Source organism: Python bivittatus, unplaced genomic scaffold (genome assembly GCF_059951505.1).
Source record: "Python bivittatus isolate LINGU-HERP-01145 unplaced genomic scaffold, Pbiv_v1 ctg000480_np1212, whole genome shotgun sequence".
NCBI classification, from domain to species: domain Eukaryota; kingdom Metazoa; phylum Chordata; class Lepidosauria; order Squamata; family Pythonidae; genus Python; species Python bivittatus.
This window is the reverse complement of record NW_028277075.1, coordinates 62,382,122-62,408,775: the sequence shown is the minus strand read 5'-3', so window position 1 is coordinate 62,408,775 and position 26,654 is coordinate 62,382,122. Positions and strand designations below refer to the sequence as shown.

The following is a 26,654-nucleotide window of genomic DNA, read 5'->3' as shown; positions in this document are numbered from 1 at the left end:
CATCTCAGTTTCCATGGAAAATGCCATTTTTGTCTTTCAAGATAAAGATAATCACAGTATCCATAAATTTAAGTGTATCAGCTCTTTAATATTTGCCAACGCTATCTTATTATTCTAATTAGACAAGGCAGCAATGAAAAAAACATGGTTTCCACCCACATTTGCACATTAGTCACTCCTGTACTGGCTTTTTATTTCCTTCAGTCTCACAGACAGAAACTGGTTATCTATGTCTTTTTGTTAAAAAACAAAACTGGTTTTCTAAAAATTCCAGAAACATTCCACTGCATGTACAAGCATGTATACATTGAATTTTCATATTCAGTATTTTGGCAGAAGAAAATACTAGTACTATTGGTACCAGAAGCAGGAGCATATTGTTTTTTCAGTAGGTCAGCTTTAAAGCAAGGTTTTCTATTGATAGAGATAAGCATGCTATCCAGGATTTTCTCTTCAAGGAAAATACCTAAAATGTTTCCAACATGCTAAAGCCAGTATGTTTTCCTGAAGGTTCACTAAAGAAAAAAAAAATTGGCAGATAAGAGTTCCTTTGACAAGCTGCATAACCTCAGAAACCATTTTCCAACTTATCTTTTCTAGACATGAGCTAACCGTGGGCCCAGTGAAATGGCACTCACAAAAGAAGGTAACGCAAAGAAAAACAACACACATTTTTTCTTTGTTTTTTAAAAGTCACTGGTACTTTATTTAGGAAGAGAAGGAAGGAAGAACGTTCTTTCCATGCCCGGGAAAAGGTTTTATTTCATATTCTCACAGCAGTTCTTTACCTTAAAAGGCAATCTCTACGTTGGCTCCCAAACTGATGGTGAGCCTGGCAAGCATGTGAAGGATGACAAGTGCCATAACGTGACCTCATAATGCAGCCTTCTCGGCAGGCAAGGCTTTCTCTGTATGAAAAAGACTCACGCATCAGGCATTAAGTCGAACTAATTGTAAGTCTAAGAACGATTCCAAACGTATTTCTGGAACAAAGTATGTTGAATTAAGGACTCACGGGTCACTTTTCAATAAAAGTTACAAAGACTCGAGATTTGAAAAAACAATTTCAGGATGTGGAGTCTAATGCCATTACCAGGGAACACTGCAAGCAAATGCTGACAAGTGAGTGGGTGTGTAAGGGAAAGCACAATGATCAACACAACCTTCCTGTGAAAACAAAGGGGGAAAACACAGTAGAAATACAGGATGCAGATGTTTTAAATTAAATTATTCAAATGAAGGTTTTTTCCCAGACTCCACACTTAAGTCTAATAATTTTAATTAAATTTATTTAGCTCTAGTGTCATATACTTCAAAATGCAAGTAAGAGATACCATTTTGGAAGGTTCTTCCACATAAAAATTCTCTGTAAGTAGAAGACAAGTACATCATGGATAAAGGATATAATGCAGCTCTTTCCATAATATACATTCTGTTTTCAGGCAAGCTGTTTTTTATATATAGTGTTATGTGATTTTTATTTAAAGCTTCTAGTCCATACTGCTTTCTCATCTTGCTAATCACACTGACCAACAACAGTGTTACTGAACTAGTCCTCTTCTAATGTTTTGAGCATTCCCAGTAATGTAAAAAATAAAAGTAAACTACAAGAACCCCAAACTTCCAAACACTGATTGCAATCCAGGAAGATACATTTAGGATTGTAAAAGGCTTGCATATCTTAATATGCCCTTAATCATTTCTCATACTGGTTTGCACTTAACATGAGCCCCAGTTAAAAAGACAAGAATAGCTCACACAATGTGTGAATAGTAATTTTTGTGAGAATCGTAAAATATCAGTTCAATTCAGTTTAAAATGAGTATGACATTTAGACATAAGCAACACCAGAGAGGGAGGTTGTGACAAAATATGCATCATGACACAAACTCTACTCCCTATGTACTAGCACGTGATAGCACTACAACGCAAGCACAAGAAGGTGGAGCTGGCACCATGACATCACAACGCACATTCATCATTTTAGCATCATTGTAGTTAAGAACAGACACCTACACATTTAGATGTTTCTACATTCATATTGTCAGTGCTGAAGTAGTTCCAAACTGAAGCAATTTAATGATAATGATGATAGTAATATTTGTTGACATGGGCTCTTATGCTGGAAGATACAAAATGAAGACAAAGCTTGTTCAGTATTCAACTACAAACTACAGGTTAGTCTCCATTAGCAAGTCATTTTCTGGGCTACAATTTTTATCATCCTTGGGAAATACTGCTAATAGTCTGGATAGATGGGAATAGTCACCTTTCTGATGTTCTGGAAAACAGGGTAGGAAAGTCTGCAAGAGGTGAATATAAAATTTACCACTGTGAAAGTATTAACAGGATAATAATTCAGTTTATTTCAATACAAAAGTACTGGCTTGTACCACCTCAAGGGACTACAGAGAGATTTATATCACACTGCCATTTCTCACTAAGCACGCTCCCCACATGCTGGTCAACTGGTATACATTAATGAAGATACAAATAGCTGCCAATATTTACGTTACAAGCTTCCCATTATGAAGGGCTACAGTTGGTCCCTACTGACTGAGGACAACACTGCAAGGATCCACCTTTATTCTGCACTGAAAGACATTTTTGATCCCATATAGGTTGCCTATTCAGAAGTTTGTATCAGCTGTGGACAAGAGGCAGTGAATTGTTTACGAGAACATATGGTATCAAGCAGATGCTTAAAGGGAGATAGCACATAGCACATTTTGGAAATAGAAAAGAGAAAGCATATTATTCTGCCTCTGAAAAAGTGGAGCCATCTGGCTATATCATCTAGGTACTGATAAACTCCCTCATCTTTTAATTTGCCTAAATTCCTTTTCACTTATTTAAAACAGTAGCAACCACCACTATTATCAAATGCTAACAAATTGCTGTCCATTTTGCATTTACTTTTATGCACCAATTCAGCAGAAACAAGGCAAAGTTAGAAAGGTTTGCATATTTGATCATCAAAACTATCTTAAATACATCAGAATTCAATCAGGCAGCAAATTCTATTGGCTTTAAAAGTGAGTTGAGAGAAATAGTATGAGATGTGTTAAATCCAAAGATTTGCCAGCCTCAGACAAATAGAAACATACTGGCTGTGACAAGTTATGTAGTAGCTAATATCATTTTAATTATCTGAATAGGTGTGTATTTTAAAAAATGCCATTCTGCAGACTGGTCCAATATGGTGACGCCATTTGTTTTAGCTTTATTGTAACTAAAGTACAGGCACCAAAAACTGGTCAACTGCTAGCAGTAACACTTAGCAAGTGGAAAAAGAATCATAGATAACAATAAAAGAGGATGTATGAAAGATATCTTTTTGTTCATAGTTGCAACAAAAATCTACAGATCCAATGCCATGAGGATGCTACTGTACTGATGACCAAAAATGACCATCTTCACCTAGTATCATCCACAGTTTGTTGAACAGAGAACAGACATTCCAAGAAGCTGAGCTGTCTTGTGCAGGGTAAATATTTTCAACACGGCACAACATGTCAGCTGAGATCAGTCATCTTATTACTGTTTTAAATTCCCCGAAGGAAAAGAACAGGTAACAGGTCTGTCTTTAGCTCAAACTTGTCTGGTCCTGCCAAAAAAGCCAAATAGGGATGAAAAGAGCTCCAAAGTGAAGCAAATTGGTCTGTTTTATGAGAGCAGAGGACATCCAGACATTTTCCATATCTCCCCACCACATCTTGTCTCATTCACCTTGTGTCTATAGCAACAGGATTCTGCCGAAGTGGCCTTCTGGCATTTGTAGATTGAATCCAGTATATGAAAATTTGTTGTAATAAGGGGAAGGGTAGAATATTTAGCATGTGAATATTCTAGTTAACCATTTGCCAATATTTAATCCACTACTGGATAAAGTGAACCACCTATTATCAAACAACACCTAAACCTGAAGGTGGGCATAGGCTTGATAGCACTGGCATTCAAAGCAGAAGAAATCCTGAATTGTCTGGCAGGCTGACTGATAAGGCAATGCTGTTCCCTTTGATTCAATCCATGCTGCTAAACATTAAGCTGTTTCACTTTATCAATACACCAAGTAAATGTATTATTTTTCTGGATAAACTACAAAATATTTCAAAAGCTGGTTTGCCATAAGCACTTGCATGCATACAAATTTCTAAGGAAAGTATGGAGTTTCATTCCAACATTTTGATAATTTAAAAGTAAAGGTAACATTTCCTTCAAGTCAAGCTCCATGTTGATGTAATTATCTTGGCAGCAGTATGGAAATGGGTGGCCACTGTTTTCTTCTGTGACATTTTTTTCAACTTAGCATTCTACCCCGTAGCTAAAATATTCCCTGTAGATCCCTCATCCAAGGACTAACCAGGCCTGACCCTGCTTAGTTTTCAAGCTCAATTAAGGTTAGCCAGGAAAATGCCACCTGCTGATAAAGTTGCAAAACCTTTAATTTATTGTTTTCTTTCATTCTCTTTCAGCATCTGCTTTCAAAACTTTCAAAATTCCACTGTACTTAAACAGCCAGCATTTTTATTCTAATTAAATTCTAAGACTCCAGAAACAAGAGATTGGAAAAAGTTCAAATTGTTACAGATCACAAAAAGATTTTAAGAAAAATAAATTTCATGAGCATAACCTGAACTATGAATGATGAAATTAAACACAATTTCAAAACTTGTAGAGAGAGTTAAAGTAAATGACAGAACTATACCAAAATCAAAGATTTTTGTATATATCCTTTGCAAAAGAAGTTGGAAGTCGCTTCATCAAATGTCCATAAGTTTGTATCTTTCCTTTTGTTCTTTTTTTCCCCTATTTTTTAATCTACATTTCTACTATTTTTCTTCTTTCATAATTTTTCTATTTCTCACAGTTTCACTGTAAACTTTTTTTTCATCTTTTAATTTGTATATTATGAAAAATAAAAACAATTGACTGAAGAACTGTACCAAAACCAAAAATAAAAAAACCTAGTGCAAATCCCTGGCTACTTATTCTGCTTCAGTTTCCTGGCTTTCTTCAGCTTCTTGAAGATTCTCAATGTTCTCAGAGGCTGTGGGGAATGATGCTGGCCCTGTCTTTTTTCCAGTCTCTCTCCATAAAGTTCTGTGTTCCTTCTTTAAAAGACAAAACTTTTTCTGTAACTAGCAGTGAGTGAGAATCAGTAATCTGATTCTGTCCATGACACACAGCCATCTCTCACTTATGGTGATGTGGGTTGTGAGTCTGAGCCTAGAGTGTGGCATGCATACTGCATTCACAACAACCATTTTATGTATGTATGTATGTATGTATGTATGTATGTATGTTTATATGGCCACCCATCTCAAATTCATGACTCTGGGCGGCTAACAAAAATTAAACACAGCATAAAAACATAAAACAATAAAGAGACAACAGTATGCACATAATCCACAACACAAATCAACACAACCATTGCATGGGCTCAGACACATACCAGATCCTCAGAACCATGTCTTTCAAGTCTTGTGAAAGGCTGACAGAGTGGGGGCCAATCTAATCTCCGGGAAATGAGGTTCCAAAGGGCGGACACCACAAGAGAAAAGGCTCTCTTCCTGGGCCCTGCCAGATGGCATTCTTTAATAGACAGGACCTGGAGCATGCCCTTCCTGCTGGATCTAATGGGACTAATAGATGTAATTGGGCAGAGGCGGTGCCTCAAATATTAAAAGATCATCACACCCTTCAAAAATTGTATTAAAGGCAAATTGTTTGCCATATACGAAGAAATTTTACATTTTAAAGCACAAGCTATTATGTGGAAAGCTAAATTTTGCTACATTGTTAACCCAGTCTTATGTTTCCTCAAAAAGTTGGTAAAGAGAGGCTCACTAGAAAATGGTATGAGAAAAACTGTTTTGCTAGTATCAAAATCTTTCTCCAATTAATAATTCCTGGTCATCTTAAAAAAAAACAAAACTTGTTTTAAAATACTAATACTTAGGAATATTCACAAACTATATTTTTTTTTTTGTTAAATTAGAAACACTGAAAATCACTGTCTTTGGTGACAGTTGTTTTGTGCTGTGCCCCACTTTTCAAAAACTAGACAGAGACTAATTTCTGAAATAGAAATAAGTCCATGTGTTTCCGATATTATTGGAAATGGAACATTCTTGAGAATGCCATACATAGATAATTTTCAAAGCATCAAAAAATACCTCTGACAAATTTATACCTGAATCATTTAGCTACAACAAATGTAGCATTTTGGAATCATATCTCCATGTTGCTATGTAAAGCAGACATGTTGGTCCAGTATCTTCTGACGAGTACATGGATATTTATCTGTGTTTATTATTTTTTTATCTTTTATAAAACAATTAAAGCACTAAGATCTGAGCATATTAGCAAAAGTTTCAAATGGCTTTGTAAGACACTGAAGGTTGAGAGAAGGGGTGGCCACAAGAATCATGGCTACACTATCTTTTTTTTGGCATTATTCTATTCATTTAGCTTTGGTGGAAGCAATGGCACCACTCAAGTGGACAGAATACAGATTTCCAGAAATGTTTTTGTATGTGAGGAGGGTTGTTCATTTGTTTATTTATTCATTGTTTTTTTAAAGGCTTGTTATTATATCATACCCTTTTATTTTCTATAAAAAATTGATTTACTGTCAGTGAACAATAAAATTTCAGTCCCCTTTTTTTCAAGCAATTCTGGGATGTGCAAAAAGGGGTTGGGAGAAACATACAGTCAGTCAGTAGTTTATCATGGCCTTGCGTTCCAGTACATCACATATCTTTGTCTCTTTCTTAAAAACAGAGAAATCACAATCAAGCAATGATAGAGACATAACCAAATAAACTTGTGTAGCATTATTTATAAGTTTCCAATTGAGCTTCCTGAAGCAAAATCTTTAATCACAAAACATTCACACATCCATCATGCACAACTGAAGTACTACATAAACTTCGCTTAAACTTTTTTTTAATCAAACAGTTTAAACAAATGTTACCTTCCTGCCAAATTTTTATCAGTGAGGCAAGTACTACTTGATGTACTGTATTTCTAATAAGAGGCAACTGAATTTCAACTCGAAAAGATTAAAAGACACAGAACTCCAGCTGTAGACAATAATTTGCTCTGTCAAATGTTTTTGTTGCTAAACTATTTTAGGCAAATGGAAAGTTTGAGAAAAGAACAGAACAAGATAAAAATAGTTCAGACAACTCCCAAATTACATTTTGCCCGCTAGCCTCCTGCTCTTTTTAAAACACTATTTAAACAAGTTTTTACATTATTAGTTTTCTAGCAATGTTAATCAATAGATCAAACTGCGAAGGAGAGTTTTTGCCTAAACCTTTAACAATCTAAATGAGAAATTAGACATTCCATTACAGATAAAATTTAATGTATTCCTTAAACAAAGATTTCTTACAAATTTGTTTTAAACTGGATATGTATGTAATGAGTAAATTACTTCAGAACAAGTGGAACATTTTATTACAAATATTTTATCTTTTATTTTCAATTAAATTGCTACATCAAATTATTATAAAATTAATTGTGGCCTTTACATACCAATCAGCATCATTGCTAATGCTAGTATATTATTTCTAATTATCCATTGTGGGAAAAAGTTCTAGGAGGCAGCTGTATAAATAAATAAATAAATAAATAAATAAATAAATAAATAAATAAATAAATAAATAAAGTTACCATATCAAGAACAAAGCTAGACATGTAACCAAATAAATATGGAATAACAACTTATTTGTTGTAATTTATTTCAAAGGTAGGACCTCATCTGCTCTCCTGTAATATACAATTATTTAATTAATGCAGCAGACTCAGCCAACTTAATGTTTCATAAAATCCCCCCAAACCATTATTCATTCTTTCACTACAAAAAGTAATGCAACTGAATAATGTAATGAGCAGCCACAACATCAAAGAAATGAGCCGTTCCAGTACTATATTATTTTTCTTTTATTTACAGATATTAACATTCAAGAAAAGGAAGTATAAAACTATAGGGTCAAGAAATGGCTTATTTTAATTAAATATTTTACATATAAATGGGTTGGCTTCCTTCCCTGAGCTGTTGGCATCTATCTCAATTGTTTCCTACCTTTTATTCTGAATCAATCTAGGTGAAATAACTATTTTTCTTAGCAAACTCTATAACAAGGGCAACTCATTCCAACTTTTATGCAATTAATGTGTGGCTGTTCAACTGATTTTAAGCTAGCCTATTTTCAAACTCGGAGGTCTATTCTGTGATGACAATTTAATGGAACCTCAAAAAGGAGCAACATAGAAATTATCAAATCAACCTATCTACCTCTTAGAAATGTTACTGAAAAGGTTATTTTGAATGTTATTGGCACAGACCATCCACCATCATTCACACTCATGCTCCATTATCTAAACCATTTCCCCCCAACTGTTAGACATGTCTGAGAATTTTGTGAGTCCTCTATGACACATCTGGATGGCATCAGACTATAAAATATTAACCCAAACTATTTATTTATTTTATTTATTTATTTTTGGGGGGCAGTATACTGTATGTTAATTGTTTTCTTGTGTCCCTTTTCTAAACACTTTGTTCAGTCATTGTCTATTTGCTCTAACAGAACTATTAAGCATTTGTATCATCAGTCCTAATTGATTATTCCAAGCAGAATTTGGTACTGCAAAGAGATATGAAAAGAACTCTCTCTTTCCATTCTTTCTGGTACCTTACCTGAGTATCTGAGCACATTTGAAATGCAGTAATTTGTTCCAATGCCTGTTTGAAAAGCCAAATGAACTAAAGAAATTCTCACACAATTTTTCTTTGATCTAATCACATATGTTGCTTAAGGCTACAGAAACACACACACACACGCACACTCTACATCAAGAGCATTCAACTTCTGTGATAAGAAAAGTTGAATTCAATGACTTACATAAATTAAAACACACAAACACATATACAAGATTCCCTCATTCCCTGGATTTTATTCTGCCACTCCTGATCACAGAGAAGGGAAGATTGTCTACAAGGGGTTGAAGACCTGCCACTGATTTTACCCTGTGTTCCCTCTGACTTCTAAGATTTCACCAGGCACCCTCATGTTTTTACACATATCTTAGCAAAGATAGGAGCTGGAAGCTTTTTTGATGCTGATTCATTCGCTATTCTTGTTTTGCCATGACGTTTGCCTCTTCTCAAATTATGCCATATTTTTATGCATCTCAAAACACCACATTCCTAAATATTGAATGGGAAAAGGGAGAAAAGGAAGAGCCAAATATATATCTTTTTATAATATATTGGAATATATACTTCCTTGGCCAAGGTTGTGTAAGTAAACCTATAACACAGATGCAAACTTTAAGAGACTGGTAGTTAAGAAGGATACAATGACTGCATGATGCTATCACCTTTTCCTTCTTTCTTAATTGGAGTTTGATTCAGCAAAAGATAGCAGCCCACACTATCGGGCAAACCACAATTCCACCCCAGAACAGAGTCATTGCATTTAAGTGCATTACCTTTACCCAGTAAGGTAATCATATTCCGTACCATGTCATTAGGGTTTTACTCACAATTTATGGTGCCTTTGATAATTGGCAAGTTTACCATTTTTCCATCAGCCATGTCATAGATACTATGTGTACAAAGTTATGGTTGGAAAGTAATGCTGTTATGACAATTTAAAAATTATTATTTCTAAGAAAATACATTAATTTCAGCTTATAGACAAGTATAAAAAATATTTAAATTCATGTCCTTTCCATGGATAAATCACTATAAGCAAGGCAGAAAAGAATCAACATTTATAAAACATTTTAACTTCTAAAATAGTCGTGATATAATTATGAATGTATACTTGGCCTTCTAAGCCACATTTATTAGCACTGTTCCAGAGCAACCTGCATATACATTTTAGTAAAATTTACAAAGTTGGAGTTATAGGTCTGCCATAAGTATGATGCAGGTATCAAACAAAGAAGACTCCAGGTTGAAATAGAAAGTGGAGGAGGAGGAAGAGGAGTGCTGTACCTTGCTAGTCGTTTTTTGTAAACATTACTGTTGTGCACTGAAACTCAGAATAGCAATAAAACAAATTAGGAGTTGCCTGGTGCTTCAGAAATCCAGGTCCAAAGAAATTATCTGGTTACCCCAAAAGCCTAAGTTTAATAGTCATCTTCATAATATCACTTGGCATAGAGTATCCTATATATAGTCCCCAGTTTAAGACTGAGTTCCGTTCTCAAAGTTTGTCCTTAAGTCGAATTTGTATGTAAGCTGGAACAGTATTACTGTATAATACTGTACAAGTAGTATTGTATAATTAACTTGAATCATTGTGTATTTAACTCAAATTTTGCTACAATAGGCTCTGTTCTTAACTATGGGTCATCCTTAAACCAGGTGTTCTTAACGGAGGGACTACCTGTATTTGATTTAAGTAAGAATTATTCCTGCTGAAAAGTATTTTCCATTTTACATCCACACAAGAATTTCTGGACAGTCATTTTTTTAGACTTTTTGTGAGAAACAGAAAAAAAATGAAATTACATTGTATGGATTTGATGATTAGAAACAATATGGCTTAATAGAAATACAAATATTCTGCACTCTTGATTTTTACTATCCTTTTTTTTCTAATTTCTCTTTTCTTCTTCTCATTCTTCTTAATATTAGTTCTTGTTAGTTTTTACTGTTCTTTTTTTAAAAAAATTAATAAAGTTATTTAAAATAATAATTTCTGTACTGTCACAATGGGCAAGCACATTCTCCAATCAGAAAGCTGACCCTATCTCACAGCTAGGTGTTATGTTATTCTTTTTTATGCATCAGTACATGCTTTCAGCATGTTTTATCATTTCATCTCTTTTACTTTTTTTAGGTAAGTTCTGTTCCAATAATCTGCTTCTAGCTATACTACCTAAACATTTATAAATAAAAATAGAAGAATAGAAGAAAGACTTAAAGCCAATCTTCAAAAATAAGATACTGCATGCAACAGAACTTCCTTTAAAATTTAAATAGGATTAACTGTGATATGAACATGACATTTATTTCTCTCATTTCATATTAGTGACATCTGGAAAGGGAGTATTTAAACATCAGCAAGCCTGAAAGGTAAGCTCCACTTTTGATTCTGAATGTTAAATAATAGAAAATATTTGGGACAAATTCAAGCCGCTTAAACTAATGTCATCTTTACTACTAAATCTATAGCTATATCTCCTAAATGTATGACACTAATTAACATAATATTTTGAAAAACTCTCTTGCAACTCATTTCCTCAAGGTATCAAGATGGCATTCCTGCCCTCTTAATCTGCTTTATCCCCCCTTAAACTGATTCAATCAAAGGTAGTTTTGTCATTAAATGTCAAAAAGGCACAGATTATCCCATAATTTAATTAGTACCACACTTGCTGCAGAATAAGGCAGTGATACATACTCCCTTACAACAAGAATAATTTTTAAACAGTTTTTACCTTAATACTTTTCCTACTGCTTGTAGAACCATTTTGCAGTTTAATCCAGTTTTGGGAGTTTGAGAAAGTACAGGTCTTTCACTGCTGTGGTTACAATGATCCCCAACCATGTTCAAAAGAGAGAGAAAGAAGAGTGGGGAGATTGGGGAGGGGGGTGAAAGAGAGAGAAAGAGAACTGGAAGCTGCCAGTACCGATCTCGGTAGCTCACCCTCTCTTTCCTTTCCTTCTCAAAAAACTAGTCCAACTACATTCATGGAGTTCATAGCTTACTTCACTCTAACCCTTCCTCCTTCCTTTCTTCAGCCAATAAGAAAGCAGCAATGGAAACAGGAAAAAAAAAACCCTCAGCTAGAAAAGACAAACAGCTGCTCCTTTTTACAAACTCTTCAGTAAAAGCCAAGCCTGCGAAGTCAATGCCAATAAGGAAGCATCTGAATCGGTTTTTTCAGGCTGGCGCCGGCTGTAAAACAACACAAGAGAAGTAGTGTGGGGGATAAGCAAGCTTCTTTCAAGCACCCAGTTTGTACTACAGTGTTAAAGGGATGGTGCATGGATTAGAGGAAAGGAGGGAACTTTTAATTTGAAGCATATTATAGAACATAGCTGAACAAACAAGTGAAAATATTTAATGATCAGAAGCAGTTTTCGAAGTCCCTGCCTCTCAAAAAAAAAAAAAAAATCAAATACACTTTACCAATTCGTCTTTCATAACTAAGAAGCTCAATCTGATTTTTAGTTTAGTAACTAATTGATTAACCAATACATCACTTTTCAGAATTGTGTTACTTCACATACACATACTGCTTATTTTGAAACTATACTAGCCTAGATGTTACATGCCAAGTGTTCTGGCACTAGAAAAGTTCTGTTAAGATTTGACTGATGTATAGTCAACAAGTAAGGCATTCACCCTTTCTTAAATCACTAATGCCTACCAACAATGACACCCTGTAAACACTTGAGCAACTGCAGTAAAGAAAATACAGATCAAACATCACATCTCCTCCTCAAATGCAAAGGCTTGCATTTGTACTAACAGTGAATGGCTAATTTAACACTGGAATATATTTTATAAGTATGCTGTATCAGTATTTCTAATTCATTACCAACAGTCTCAAATTTAGTGAGAGTTTAACTATTCAACAGATCTCTCAATTTCAACATATGATTAGCTAACACCAACCTCGTTCTTATCCTTATAGTTATGAAACAGGCAAAAGGGGGAGAAAACGAGTAAATAACAGTGAAGATTCAACAAAACTAGGAACACACAGTAGGAAAATTAGCTATTTATAAAGGTAGCCAATAGTAGTGCTCTGGTCTTGTTGTATGCATGTTTCTTGTGGTTATTTTAAGATGTGTTTTCATTGTTTTGTTTTTATTGTATGTTGCCCAGAGCCATATTCATGAGATGGGTGGGTATATAAATTTGATAAATAAAGTAAAAATAAAATAAATAAATAAAATTAAGTCTAGTTCTTCAGAAGAGGGGAAGTTGAAATAGTTTATAAAATCAGTTTACGAAGTGGTCAAACAGATTTTTTTCCAGGTATAAATCACCTTCCATTAGAATGCAGACATGTTTTCTGTCATGTACTTTAAAATAAAGTGAAGAAGACAGCGCAACTTGTCTAATGATGTTACATACCAGCATACAATAGAGCAAATGACAGAACTCTTACTTTCCATTCCTAATCTCGTGGTCATATGGTCTCATGAGAATCAATTAACATACTGCCAATAAAGATTTTATGTACTGTAACTTTAATCCTGAAACACTTGGCTTCAGTGCTTTTAAGGCAACTTGCTACACTTAAGCCAGTAACAGCAAATGCTCTTCACATCTAATGTAGATGAACAATAAAATAACCAGTTCTGAGAACTGAACTATTTTGTAGAGACTTTCTATCACTGAAGACTTTTTAAAAAACCATTTGAGTGAGAGATCATCTCCAAAATGTAGGCTTCATATCATATGACTGCCAGTGGAAATATTTATTTGGAGAAAGGTGGGTATAAATCAAATGAACGAAGTAATCAGGTTCAATCCCTGTCTGTTAACAGGAAACTTTATCTGAAATGTATATTATATACTCTTTTTTTTTAATGCTATTTGAACTATACCTCCTGAATTTTCCTCACAGCAATAAACCCTATATTTGTTATCGTGCATTCCTTTTGACTTACATACTTCTTTATTCACTCTATTACTGGAACAATTACTAATAGTGCGTGAACATTCTCAAGTACATTGTTAATGTTCAGTCTGATAAACTGTAAACATGGGTACAAGCATTTTACCTCAGTACTAGGAAATCCTCTGCTTAACAATTTATTATGTAGATACATCTTGTTATGCACGTAAGAAGAAAAGCTTTCCAACAAGCTTAGAGGTTATTATCATATGACAAAACTGATTACTATACTAAGCAACGAGAAGCTCTGTTGAAATTCCTAAACATAAAAAATTCTTTGTATTAACTAGAAAAATTAATAAACATTTTTGAGGATTTATAAAATGACAATGATCAACTGTTGTTTAAGTGGCTGTTTCTTTGCCTCTTTCTGGAGCAGTCATAAAAAATACAAGCACAGAGAAATATTGATATCTTGTGGCCTCAGAAGAAAAGGAGGTTTTTTCTCCTATTATACTGTGTCAACAATGAAAGAAGTTTAATGTCCATATTACTGTTATACTGTTATATAAGGTAACATTATTAAGAAACAAAGTTTGCACAGCTCTAGCTGAAAGGCCATGTAACCTCAATTGCAACCTATGTATTTATACCGTGTCCCTGCCCAACTTGAATGACTTTACCTCACTACTTGTGCTTCTGATACTGTCTGAAAATATAAGCTAAATATACTAGAATGTGTTTTAAAACTACTGAAAAAAGCATGTCCACTTAAACTTCTAGGAGGGGCTTTCAAGGAAGGAAGGAAGAATTAATTGCAGGCTTTTATATGAGATTACTGGGAGAGTTTTATCGGTGCTGTACTATGCTACGGGAAGGATGAAGCAAGAACAATTTTTACAACTTTTTCTTGTTGAGAATTAACTCTCAATGAGCCACTTATTAAGGATGATTTGTCTTCCTACAAAGAAGATTTTCATAGGTAGTTTTGTAGATGCTTTTATTTTCTTGATTTCTAATTTTACTTAATTCCTTAATGTTAATTTTACTTGTCATTTTACTTATTTTATGTGGACTTTCCTACAAGATTCCGCCTACTTACTGCTTCTTCATTTTTCTGTCCCTAGCATTCTGAAGTACAGTGGTAGCTACAAATTCTTTCTTGTCATCATTGTTGGTTTATAATCTTTGTTCTGTATATGCATAAGATAGCATTCTATAGGAATGCTGCAAAGTATTTTGCAACACAAACCATAGAATATTTTTTTCCACAGGATCCTAACTTTTGCTAGGATCTTGTGGAATATTCTACCTAGAATATTTGACACATTATTTTTAGCACAAGTTTAATTCTAGATTGCATTTTAAAGCATTTTTCAAATTAACTCTGAAGTTAAAAATGCATTACCCTGCCAATGTAACCCAACTAACATTAAAATATGAAATGCTTTTTTCTCCATAAGTTAACGTTTGGGTAAATGATAGAATCCTTAAGAATTTGGCTAAGAGGATTCTAGATTTAATTAATCCAGCACCTACTCAGTATAAAATGGAGTTTTCACTTGACCAGTCATGTGTTTCTAACAACAAAGTCATACAGAAAATAGCACTACATCAGGGTGGAAGTTTTATGGCATTTTTAACTACAGTATTGTCTTCTGTGAAAAGCTGATAATATTGGATGATTGAAGTTTTACTACTGAAATAGCTGCCAACCCTTACCTGTTATTTCCCTTTCAAATAATACAGATTTTAAATGAATCAAGCTAATATTCAGCAATATATGCACACAGTTGTCTTTAAAACTGAGTACTTCTATTTCCGTGATGTAAATCTTAGTTTAAAATACACACAAATATATGTGTTTTTGAGAGAAATGCAATCAATTTAAATATTTTATACAGTATTTTTAAACCTTCAGAAAGATTAACAAAACAGAACAAATTAATCATACAATACAGAAACAGTGTCCACTAACAGACTAACATACTCCTATGCAAAATGAGCACAAATCTGGCAAACCATGGAAGTATGTACACAAACAACTAACTCTTCTCAGAACATATGCCAAACCCTCTCTTTAAAAAAGCAACATCAGAATCCTGTAGCACTGTGTGTTTTTTGTTGCATAAGGTTTCATGGATTGCTCCACTTCTTCAGATGCATGCACAACACTGTAGCAGTAACACTGGACCTAAAATCGTTGCCAGAATGTCACAGTAACATATTCATGGCCATCCTCCATGTGCTACTGTTGGTAAGCAGCTCTCTTAGATTAGTAGACTGATTGTAAACACCAATGGCCCATCCAACAAGACTGGCTAGAGATAAGAATCAGCTCAGAATCAGTAGCAGATTTTAGGCGGAAGCTATAGATGCATATTCACTGGATGCATTTGTTTTCTTCCTAGCATTTTTCTCACATGTGCAGGGTCTGCTTTTTCTGGATCAACTGAATGTTGATCCATTGGTTGCGACAGGAATTGACCGACTGGCTTGTCACCTGAGCCTGACGTCAAGGGCTGGGAGAGAGTGACTGGCCCAAAGTTACCCAGCCGGCTTTCATGCCAAAGGGGGGACTAGAACTCACAATCTCCTGCTTTCTAGCCTGGAGACTTAACCACTAGACCAAACTGGTTCTCTAATTTTTAGGTGGAAGTTATAGATTTTAGGTGGAAGCTACAGATGACAAGCATATTCACTGGATGCATACTGTAGTCAAATAATTGAGATACATATATAAAACTCTGACTAGTCAAGACAAACGCGGCCATACATTAGAGTTTGGCTTTAGAAAATGGATTTTGTGTTAGTTGGAATCTAGAGTTATGCAGGTCTGTGTACCAATCAAAAGTTTCTGATATCAGGCGGTGCTTAGCTGCTCATTACAGAACTGCACAGCAGTGTCCAGAAACTGACCTACTGCATGGACTGACTTAAGCTCATATTAATCACAGGATGAACTGCTTGATAAAACTTCTCTCACGTCTTGGGTTTCTGAGTTATTATTATTTTCCATCTAGCCCACTATTAGAATTTCTTTGTAACACAAAATTTTATCTCATCAGTCACAGAGCAGGAATAACATACACATCCTGTACATTTTAGAAAAAGAAAGTTCATGTGGTATTTTATCCTATCTCTATTATTGCATGCTAAGTTGGGCAAGGATAGCATAACGTCTCCAAGGTAAAACCCATTTGGAGAGGTCACCCTGTGTCAGCACATCTACAAAACAAACAAAAAGAGAGTTTTATGGAAAAGGACATTTGGAAGTGCTCAGAATTGCAGGGCTCAATTCTCCATCCTGGCATACAACTGAATCTCTTTCTGATAATTTTTCAGTTGTATTTATCAACAACAACAACAAAAATGCCCTGAAAATGTCTAGGCAGGCCGAGAATACTAAATTTATGTTTTTTAAAAAATCTGGGGGATTTACTTATTCCTGCTAAATTAATAGAAGATGAATATCATTTTCTGAGGCAAGTGATGCTAACACACATACAAAACCCCACCATTTTGCCTAAAAAGAGCACTTAATTTATATTTTAACTGTTTACAGAACAAGTTTTATATTTTTTATGCTCCACAAAGAAAATAAAGTCTTGGTATAAGAAGCATATAGAAAGCCATGGTGAATATAAGGGAATCAACCACTAAATGAAAATCAGACATTTTTGTCCATCTTCTGCCAAATGAAGTACAAAAAAAAAAAAATCTTAGTTCAATCCAGAAATAAAATTACTGACAGAAATGCTAATCTATAAACGTTTTCCTCTGAAGTCAATTATGACTGCATACTTTAACATTACAATGTTATTAGTTACTTATCATATTTATAATTTAAAGCCCAAAGAAAATTATTTAGATTTCCTTCAAACAGAAGCCACAGAATTATTCTGGATGATTAAAAAACAGTATACTTATATTCTGTGATTTGTATTTGATCTATTGCATCTCTGTTATATCAAAGATACAAATATGTCATGCCCCAAGTGGCAGAATTAGACCCGAAGGAGTAGGTAGCAGCAGATCATGGCATGGAAGACACTGGAATGCTCTCTGTTTCCCTGGGTTCAGGCATGGCATTACTGGGACAATGTCCCAACAGTATGGATGCCCCCCAACAGACATGAATGCCCCATTGCATGGTAGACCACCCCAGCCTCATGGAAAGCCACTGTATCACATAGATGTGAGCAATTTGCAAGGAAACTGTAAGTAATCCAGGATCTAACACATTTAACTGCCTCATTACCAATAGTGTACTGAGGCTAGCTGGGAGGGTATTTAAAACCAAACCATCACAGACCCCAGTTCCTGGAAGAACTTCCCCTCTGGCTCATGCCCTGTTTCTGACCTATACTACTAGCCTGCTCCACATCATGACTTCAGTTTAGCCCTTGTTACAGAGAATACTGCTCTCCATGCTCCACTGGCCTTGGACTACTTGACCATGTTTCATGCCTCCACCCTTGGCTTCAGAAAAACTTGGTGTGCAAATGCGCACACTTCGCTCTCAATGCTGACAACTCATTGTGCAAAGGCTTACACGACACTCTATTGTTTCTTGCTCTCCATGCTGATAAGTTGTTGTACAAATATACACACCATGTTCCCCATGCCAGTAACTCAGTATGCAAATGCACATACCATAATTTCAGTGCTTGCAACTTGCACAAGTGCACATGCTCACTCTTGTATCTTGATCACTGGTCATTTCAGCACCTCCCACAAGTGCCTGCAGGTGGACCAAGACAGCTGGCTTCCAGCCCTCCAATCTCAATCAAAATGCTCAGAACTGAGGCACTGTGCCAGAGAAATCAGGTCTTGAAGGATCAGATAAGTGTAGATGGCTCTTTCACTTGCTAACCTGCAGATGCAATGAGTAAATTGGGGGCATCAAAATGTCCAGATGCTGTTCTGGAAGTGTGATGGGTGTTCAGACCTATTTCCTACTGTTCCTTGGTATTTCAGCCATCCAGTTCCAAGTTGCCTTGGGCCTTCCTTGGCTTTGTACCTATGGCTATTGATCATTTCTTCAGAGGGAGAGCTTGTGTTTCCAGTAAAATGGTACAGCATCATGTGGAATCCTTGCAAGCCATACAAGCATGTCCCGTGCCCTGTGCCAAGGAAGTATTTGATTCAATTACTAACCAAACAGTTACTGTGCTGATAAATTTCCCCTCCATTACCCCTATGAGTGACTGGTTCCCGGAGTCACAATCCCAAATGCCACCTGTATATATTGTCAGAGATGGAAGCCCTTGAGTTCGTATCAAAAAAGTTCAAAAGGGGCTTATTGTACATAGCATTATTCCCTCCCGCTTAACTCAGATATCCTAGAATGCTTAACTTGCATATCTGCCATGATCCTTACCAAACTAGCTCTATATGGTACATATAATCTAGATTGGATCAAGGGAGAGGAATGAAAAACAGCCTTCCAGGCCAAGTTCAGGCACTTCAAATATATCAGTTATGCTGTTCAACTTATGCAATGCACCAGTCTTCTAACATTTCATGAATGACATTTTTCAGGACCTGAGGGAGCATTTCCTCATTATTTAGATGACATTATGATATATTCCAAGACTCAAGAAAACATGAACATGATCCTGCAATTGTTATAGGAGCACTACCTATACGGGAAGTTGGAGAAACGTGTATTTGTCCTCACTGAGGCTGAATTCCTAGAGTACTGCATATCATGGTGCTTGCCAGGGAAAAGTGATTTTGGAAATTTGAGATTTCCAATCCAATAAGGACTTTCAACAATTCTTGGTGTTAGCCAACATTTATTGTAAGTTTATCTCAGCATTTTCAAATATAACTGCCTACATTTCTGGCCTACTGCATAAGAAATTGCTTCCCCATTCAATGACACCAATGCAGACCTTTGAAAGATTAACAGCTGCCTTGAATACCCAGATCCTGACAAGCCCTTTACTATCAAGCTTGATACCCCCAGCACAGTGGTCAATGCAATGTTGCTATAGGACACAAAAGCCAAACAGACTGCACTGCCCTGGGCATACCAATCTAGAAAACTGACTCTTGCTGAGATGGACCTACAGTATACCATCTGGGGGGAAAAAACCTGTTTTCCCTCAAGGAAGTGTCTGAGGTCTGGAGCCACCATCAAGGAGTGCAATACATATGGTACCCTGCAGTGTCAAACATCTACAAATGGCAGGAAAGCTTAAATAGCACTAAGTTCAGTGGTCTCTTTTCTTTCCTCATTTTAATTTCACCACCTTGGATGTACCTTAAGGCAAAAATAAATGGGCAGATACCCCATCCAGATTTCCAAACGTCAGGGTTGACTCAGAGGGGCACTTCATGGCATCAATCCTATAGCTGGAAAACTTCACTGCCACCTTGGGAAGCCTATTTTCAAACCCAGCTCCAGCAACTTGAACCAGTTATGAGCTAGTCCTGGAATGTACCATTTAAGGTGCAGTGCAGACTCATATCATAGAGGTTATCTCTATGTACCTCCAGGGATATTATGGGCAGAAATTTTATCCTTTCTCACAAAACACCACCATTTTCAGTTACACAAAACTCTTAACTTGATCACTCAGGACTTTGATAGCTCTGTATTAAAGTTGAAGTCTGGTGGTATAATGCCACCTGTCCTGAATGCTAATAAGCAAAAGACTTTCCTGGAAAACCTACATGGTTATATCAACCATTATCTGTGCCATCTGGCCCTAGAAGACACTCTCCATGGACTATATGACAGACCTCTCACCATATTAAGGCCAGAGCACCATACCCATAGTACTGGATAACATTACTAAAATGGGACACTTTGTGCCCTGTGTAGAATTACAGCCAAGGAAACCACTTTGCTGTCTCTTCACAACATTTTTCATTTATATAGATTGCTGGACTGAATTGTTTTGGATTGGGGCCTTTAGTTCTCAGCCAAGTTCTAGAATACGCTGTTCAAATGACTAGAGGTGGAACTTTAATTTTCCATCATGTATCTTCCAGAATCAAATGGTCAAGCTGAATGCATTAACATTGTTCTGAAATAATATCTCCACTGTTGCATTTGCTACCAACAAGAAAATTTGATGGACTTGTTGCCTTTCACTGAGTTGCTTACACAGTTCTGTGCATGCTTCCACTCAGGAAACCCTATCCCATGCCAGGAACAGTTTTTGTCTTTATTTTTTCCTGCACCTGGTTCCTCGTCTTCATTGCCAGCCATGGATATGCTATTAGATAAACTGCAAGCAATACATGGGATTCTGTGAGAACAACTTCAGGATGCTAAAGCTCAGTACAAACATTTCTCTGATCTACATCTGCAAGTGGGACCTTAAGGGTCGTGATCTGATCTGTCTGGCAATTAAACACCTGCCACTGTGAGATTAGTCACATAAGTCAACGGTTCAATTCATTGGTCCTTTTCTCATCTTAGCCAAGGTAAATCCTGTCACCTACCAGTTGCAGCTTTTGTCCTCCTACCATCCACATTTTGTGTTCAACTATTCCCTCTTGGTATTACATACTGTACATCATGATAACCTGTATCCACTCCTAGTGGTGTTTGTAGATGGGCAAGAGGAGTTCAAAGTTGACTCAGGGTGACACAGAGGATGTCTACAATAGTTCATCGACTGGAAAGGGTATGGCTAGAGGAACAGTCCTGGGAAGATGCCTCCATATCCTATCTGTAGTACAAATTCTACTGACAAAACCCAGGCAAACTGGAACCAAAGCACCAGGGAAGGAGCCAGCCAAGAGGGAGAGTGATCCCATGCTCCAAGTAGCCGAATCAGCCCCTGAGGAGAAGGAGGTGCCAACACCTTAGGATGCTGAGATGTCCTCTGCTTCTCCAGGATCCATGGGTTATGGATGGATAACCCATCTTTTTTTTCTTCGCTTGCATGCTGAAATGAAAAATATCTAAATTGGTTGAACCACAGTTCCCCATGACCTCCAATTAAGATTCAAACCAAAATCTTTTTTTCAAATACTGGATAACAACCTGAAAAGAAACCAAGTTTCTGGATGAGAAATAACAAAAACTGTATTAAGAAGCCAAAGGGAGAAGAGTTGCAGATTAAGAGTTTCCAAACCCAACTTTTCTTTCTGTTCAATTTAAGAGTAATTAACTTTACTAAAATATTATTTGGGAACCTGTTTTATTGCCACTATTCAATGACACAAAGTATATAAGGAGAGTAGTAGAAGGCACTTCCAATGAGGACATGGAGAACTGAGGACATCCCTGAAGAAGTGAGGATGACATTATGGCTGAAATCGGCAGCCAGTTATGGGATCTGGACTGGTGAAATCTCTCTGGAGAAAGGAGAGATCATGAGATTGCTCACATGTACTCCAGACAGCGGCTCCTCATGAGTGGATGGCAGGAACCAATGTTTTAGCAATCTGCTTGTGAGCTGAATGGCTGGGAGTCAGATTCTATCAAAGCTCATAGTCATAATGTAGACTTTAAGGACTCAAAGTTCGCCCGATCCTCATTTCTTAATCACTTTGAAATTAATTTTTTATTGCTTTTTAAATATTGAGAACCTCTGGAATGGCAAGTTTCATGGTATTCACTGGGTCAATTTTCTTCCATCCTTTATGAAAGAAGTTTAAAGTATGAGTGTAAGGATTTAATTTTTTTTTTTTAAAGACTTAACAGCGAAAGGGTGATTCAAGTGTTGATTTTAGAAAGTTATAAATGAACTAAGGGTCCAGGTGGATTTAATAACATCCTGAAACTAAATGTAAGAATCCTTCCCATGGGAAACTATGTTTTTGCATTCAGAAGGAAAACAACATGATGAGAAGGTAGGACACTAGAGGGCACCAGAAGGAAATAAAGATTATAATTAATGGGGAAGAATATTTAAACTCGATCTGATAATGTAGAATGGAGCAAAATCTTTTAACAATGGATGCATTAAGACATATTTGTGAACAATGGACTCAGAAGTTAGTTTTAAAGATCTAGCATTATTGATAGACTAAATTATATTATGGAAGAGGAACAAGTTTTACTGGACAAGACTGAAATTGATTCAAATGTGGACCTAAAAATGACAGACTACAAGGATACGGAAAACGATGAAATATTGCATACACAAATGAAACTGGCTGATGTTTTGATAACTAAAAAGGACATACAAATAATAGACCAGAATTTTTACTGACTAGATTTGAAAGCTGAGGTTTGGGGGATTTGTTTAATGATAGAAAATAAGATATAAATGTAAAAGGAAGGAATTCAAGTGGGTTTATTAGATCAAGATTATAATAAATAGGTTATTTCTGGTAATCCTTAATGGACTTTTGCTGATTAGGATGGATGATGAGGTTTTAAAGATTTATTTATAGACAATGAGGTGAGATATGGGATGAAGAGATTGTCTGTTGTATTTTAAGAGATGGTGATAAGTTGTTAAAGTTGTTTATACTTGCTGAGATGAAGGGGGAAGTTACTTCTTTTCTTTCTCTTTTTTTTTTCTTTGCACTTTTTATTTTTTATACTTTGTATGAGTTTTATCTGTACAATGTTATCTTTAATAAATTACATAAAAAAGAGAATAGTAGAATGCAACCATTGTTTTGACCATTTTCTTCTCATGAAAGGCTTTCACAATAGAATTTTCTTTGAAAATACCTTTGAAAATACAGCACATACCTTCAATCAATTAATAAGTGTCAGGCCCAGCCCAAGAACAACAATGAGGCAGTGAAGTCCAGTATAGTTCCTTTATTAGCTTGCGCCTTATAGACAGAATCTCGGCAGACTAAACCTATGCTAAAGCAACTAGTGGATAAACCCCGTGAGATTCTAGGTAGGGGCTAGTCTCAGCTTCATCTTCTCACGGTCCTGCTGCAGGCTGAGAAAGCACTTCCCCTGCAACTTCTCCTGGAATGCTCCCCCTCCCTCATGATAACCTTGATCCTCCATTCTAGTATCCTCCTCACACATGCTTTCCATTACAATAAGATTAGCTTGTGCATTTTTATTACTGAAGTCGTTTTATAAACATATTATAAAAGGTTCATACTGGTAATATGATTTAGAATATATGTACATAATTAATATGTACTGTAACTATTTTACAAAAGACTACTTTGGATATAATGCTAACTATAGTTTAATGTTATAAGAACAAGCTGCAACAAGACTAGAGCTTGAACTCTGTCCTGACCACCAACAGCATGGCTATGAGGTGTCCGAAAGTATTCATTTTCATTGTAGCTTAACTATGGCATTCTATGTAATGAAATCTTAACTAAGTATGATTAGTTTTCACTATGGCAAAAATGAGTCACTTTCAAGGCATATTCTATAAAGTTGTCTCATTTCAATTACCAGAGTTATAATTAACCGAATTAGAAGACAGAGAGGAAAAATAGAAACTTATGAGCCGAAGGCTTCATTTAATGCAAGCCAGTGTTTATCATTACATCTAAATGAAGCCGCATTATATCATATTACAGTCAACCTAACTTACGAGCTAAATAATGTAATTACTGTACCAAATAAAAAATCCTACGTGCTTGTGAACTCAGTACTGATATGACAAAAAAGCTGTCTATAATGGAAACTGTTAGAGATAATTGAATATCCAGGGTCTCTGATATCTACTATGTGAGATATCACGTAGATATAAGTAAATTTCTATAAAACAAATGTGATTTTTCTGTTGCATGATTTTCACTGGGGTGGGGGTGGGGTTGGACAACCAGTGCAAAATAGCCAGAATACTCAGTGGATGGTGCCCTCAGGTATGGTTGAGGTGATAGCAGCCTCACTGTATAGGCTTCACTTTTATTATAAATAGCACAGGAAATAACGTTCAACAGATTTGCTGTTATAGACTTCAGATTTGGTATATTTGTTTTCACATTAGCATTTAAAAGCCTATAAAGTCTGATTAGTTTTGAATCAGAAATCTGCAATATGCGTTCTGCCTTTTTAACCTAGCAGTTTCATCCTGAAACAAATGAAAATTCAGTTTTAGCTCTTTCATCCTTTTTCAACTTTAAAGGTCATTAAGTATTTTCAAATAGATATATCTTAAATATGATTCTATAATAAGTGAATATGAATATTGCTTGATAGCTAGAGATTACTGAACACAAGCTTTGTTAACTTCAAGTGGCAACGAAGAATCACTTATTACTGTAAAGGAAATTAAAGTTTCAAAAGGAAAGAGATTACAGGTAGTCATTGTTTAACAACTGTTCATTTAACGATGGTTTGAAGTTATGAAGACCTCAGAAAGGGTGCTTTATAGCCCATAAAGCACTTCAGGCCATCGTAAAACATCACACACACACCAGAGTAATGTGGCTGCATTTCTGGTGCTGGGCAACCGGCTTGCATTTATGACCAGTTGCCAAACGCTCCATGATCATGCGATTGCCATTTGCAATCTTCTCTGCTGCCTTCCCCATTGGAAGCAGGCAAGGAAGGTTGCAAATGGAGGGGACCCAGCAGTGTGCAGGAATAGAGCTCAAACCCTGAAGATTTGAGCTCTGCTCCTGTACACTGTTGAGAGAGGGGAGGGGAAAGAGGACATCCTTCAGCAGATACCTCTTTTGCTCCATCCTCTTTCCCCTCCACTTTCAGAGATGAATGGAGCACACCGCTGAGAAAGGGGAGGGGAAAGAGGACAGAGAGAAAGAGGACAGCACGAAAGTGACAGCACACTGTTGACCACACTGGAGCACACTTCCGAGCACACCACTCCGTCATCTTTCTTTTGCTCCGCCCTCTTTCCCCTCCTCTCTCTCAGTGGTGAACAGAGCCCACTGCTGAGACAGGCAAGGAAAGAGGATGGAGAGAAAGAAAAGAGAGAGAGAGGATGGAACGAAAGAACTGCCTGCTCAGGCAGCTCTTTCGGTCCATCCTCTTTCCCCTCCCCTTTCTCAGCAGTGAATGGAGCACACCGCTGATTGAGGGGAGGGGAAAGAGGATGGAGTGAAAGAGGACAGAGCAAAAGAGTGACAGCACTTCCGGTCATTGTAAAACGTTGCCCCCCCCGCGGTCACGTGGCCGCATCTCTTTCGCTCTTCCACTCTATCATCTTTCTTTTGCTCCATTCTCTTTCCTCTCCCCTCTCTCAGCGGTGTGCTCCATTCACCACTGAGAAAGGGGAAGGGAAAGAAGACAGAGAAAGGAAAGAGGGGAAGAAAAGAAAGAGGGGAAAGAGGACGTTCACCACTGAGAGAGGGGAGGGGAAAGAGATGGAGCCATAAAAAAGAGGATGGAGCAAAACAGTTGTCTGCTGAAGTATTTCACTCCGTTCTCTTTCTTTTGCTCCATCCTCTTTCCCCTCCCCTCTTCTCAGTGGTGTGCTCCTTCAGCAGACAGCTCTTTCACTCTGTCCACTTAATGAGCAGGAAACTGCTTAATGACTGCAACCAGGAGTGCCCGGATTGCAGTCACTGAGTGAAGCAGTCACATGGGTATCTCACTTAACGACCGCTTCACTCAACAATTAAGATTCCAATCCCAATTGTGGTTGTTAGATGAAGATTACCTGTATTACATTGGAGGGGGAGCAGTGGCTTGTGCCATTAATGAAGTTCCATTAACTACCACATTTAAGGCCCCAAATAAAAACCAGCTATGTTACACATGCCCCTAAACTTGTGTAGAGATGGTATAAAATAAGTTCTCAGTCACAACCAAAGAGCTGGATATTAAATCAGCCTGTTACTAAATCAGTCCATTATCAAAACAAAAGTCTGGTAGAAATCATTACTCCTGACCAGAAGAGAGTGGTTTCAAGCCAATTACAGGAGGGAGAAAGAGGCACAAGAATCTGAAGCTTGATTCTTCTATAAATAAAGCTCACATATAATACCCAGCAGTTGCTGGAATTCTTTTGCAATTGCTTGTTTAGCTTTTCTACAAAAAAGCTTGGTTATCAGAAGTTCTTGTGTCCTTGAGTGACTATTCATTTGTTGCTGGAAGAAACCTGACAGTTGGGACTTACTGCTGAGTAGATTATACATGTATATGTGTATATTGTGTCTGTGTATACATGTATATGTAT

At 36.4% G+C, this 26,654-nt stretch overlaps 1 protein-coding gene across 3 annotated transcripts in view; it reads right to left on the bottom strand.

The window, feature by feature from the left end:
- The window catches only part of MOB2 (MOB kinase activator 2), a 130,289-nt gene that overhangs the window by 26,290 nt on the left and 77,345 nt on the right, over window positions 1-26,654 (bottom strand). The window contains exon 1 of one of the 3 annotated variants that reach the window (XM_007425168.4): window positions 11,470-11,737. The exons of the other annotated variants lie outside the window; for them this stretch is intronic. Within the exon in view, the coding sequence (XP_007425230.2) occupies window positions 11,470-11,579 (110 nt within the window). The 5' untranslated portion in view covers window positions 11,580-11,737. Of the gene's footprint in view, window positions 1-11,469; window positions 11,738-26,654 lie in introns of those variants that run through there. 3 annotated transcript variants of the gene reach the window in all.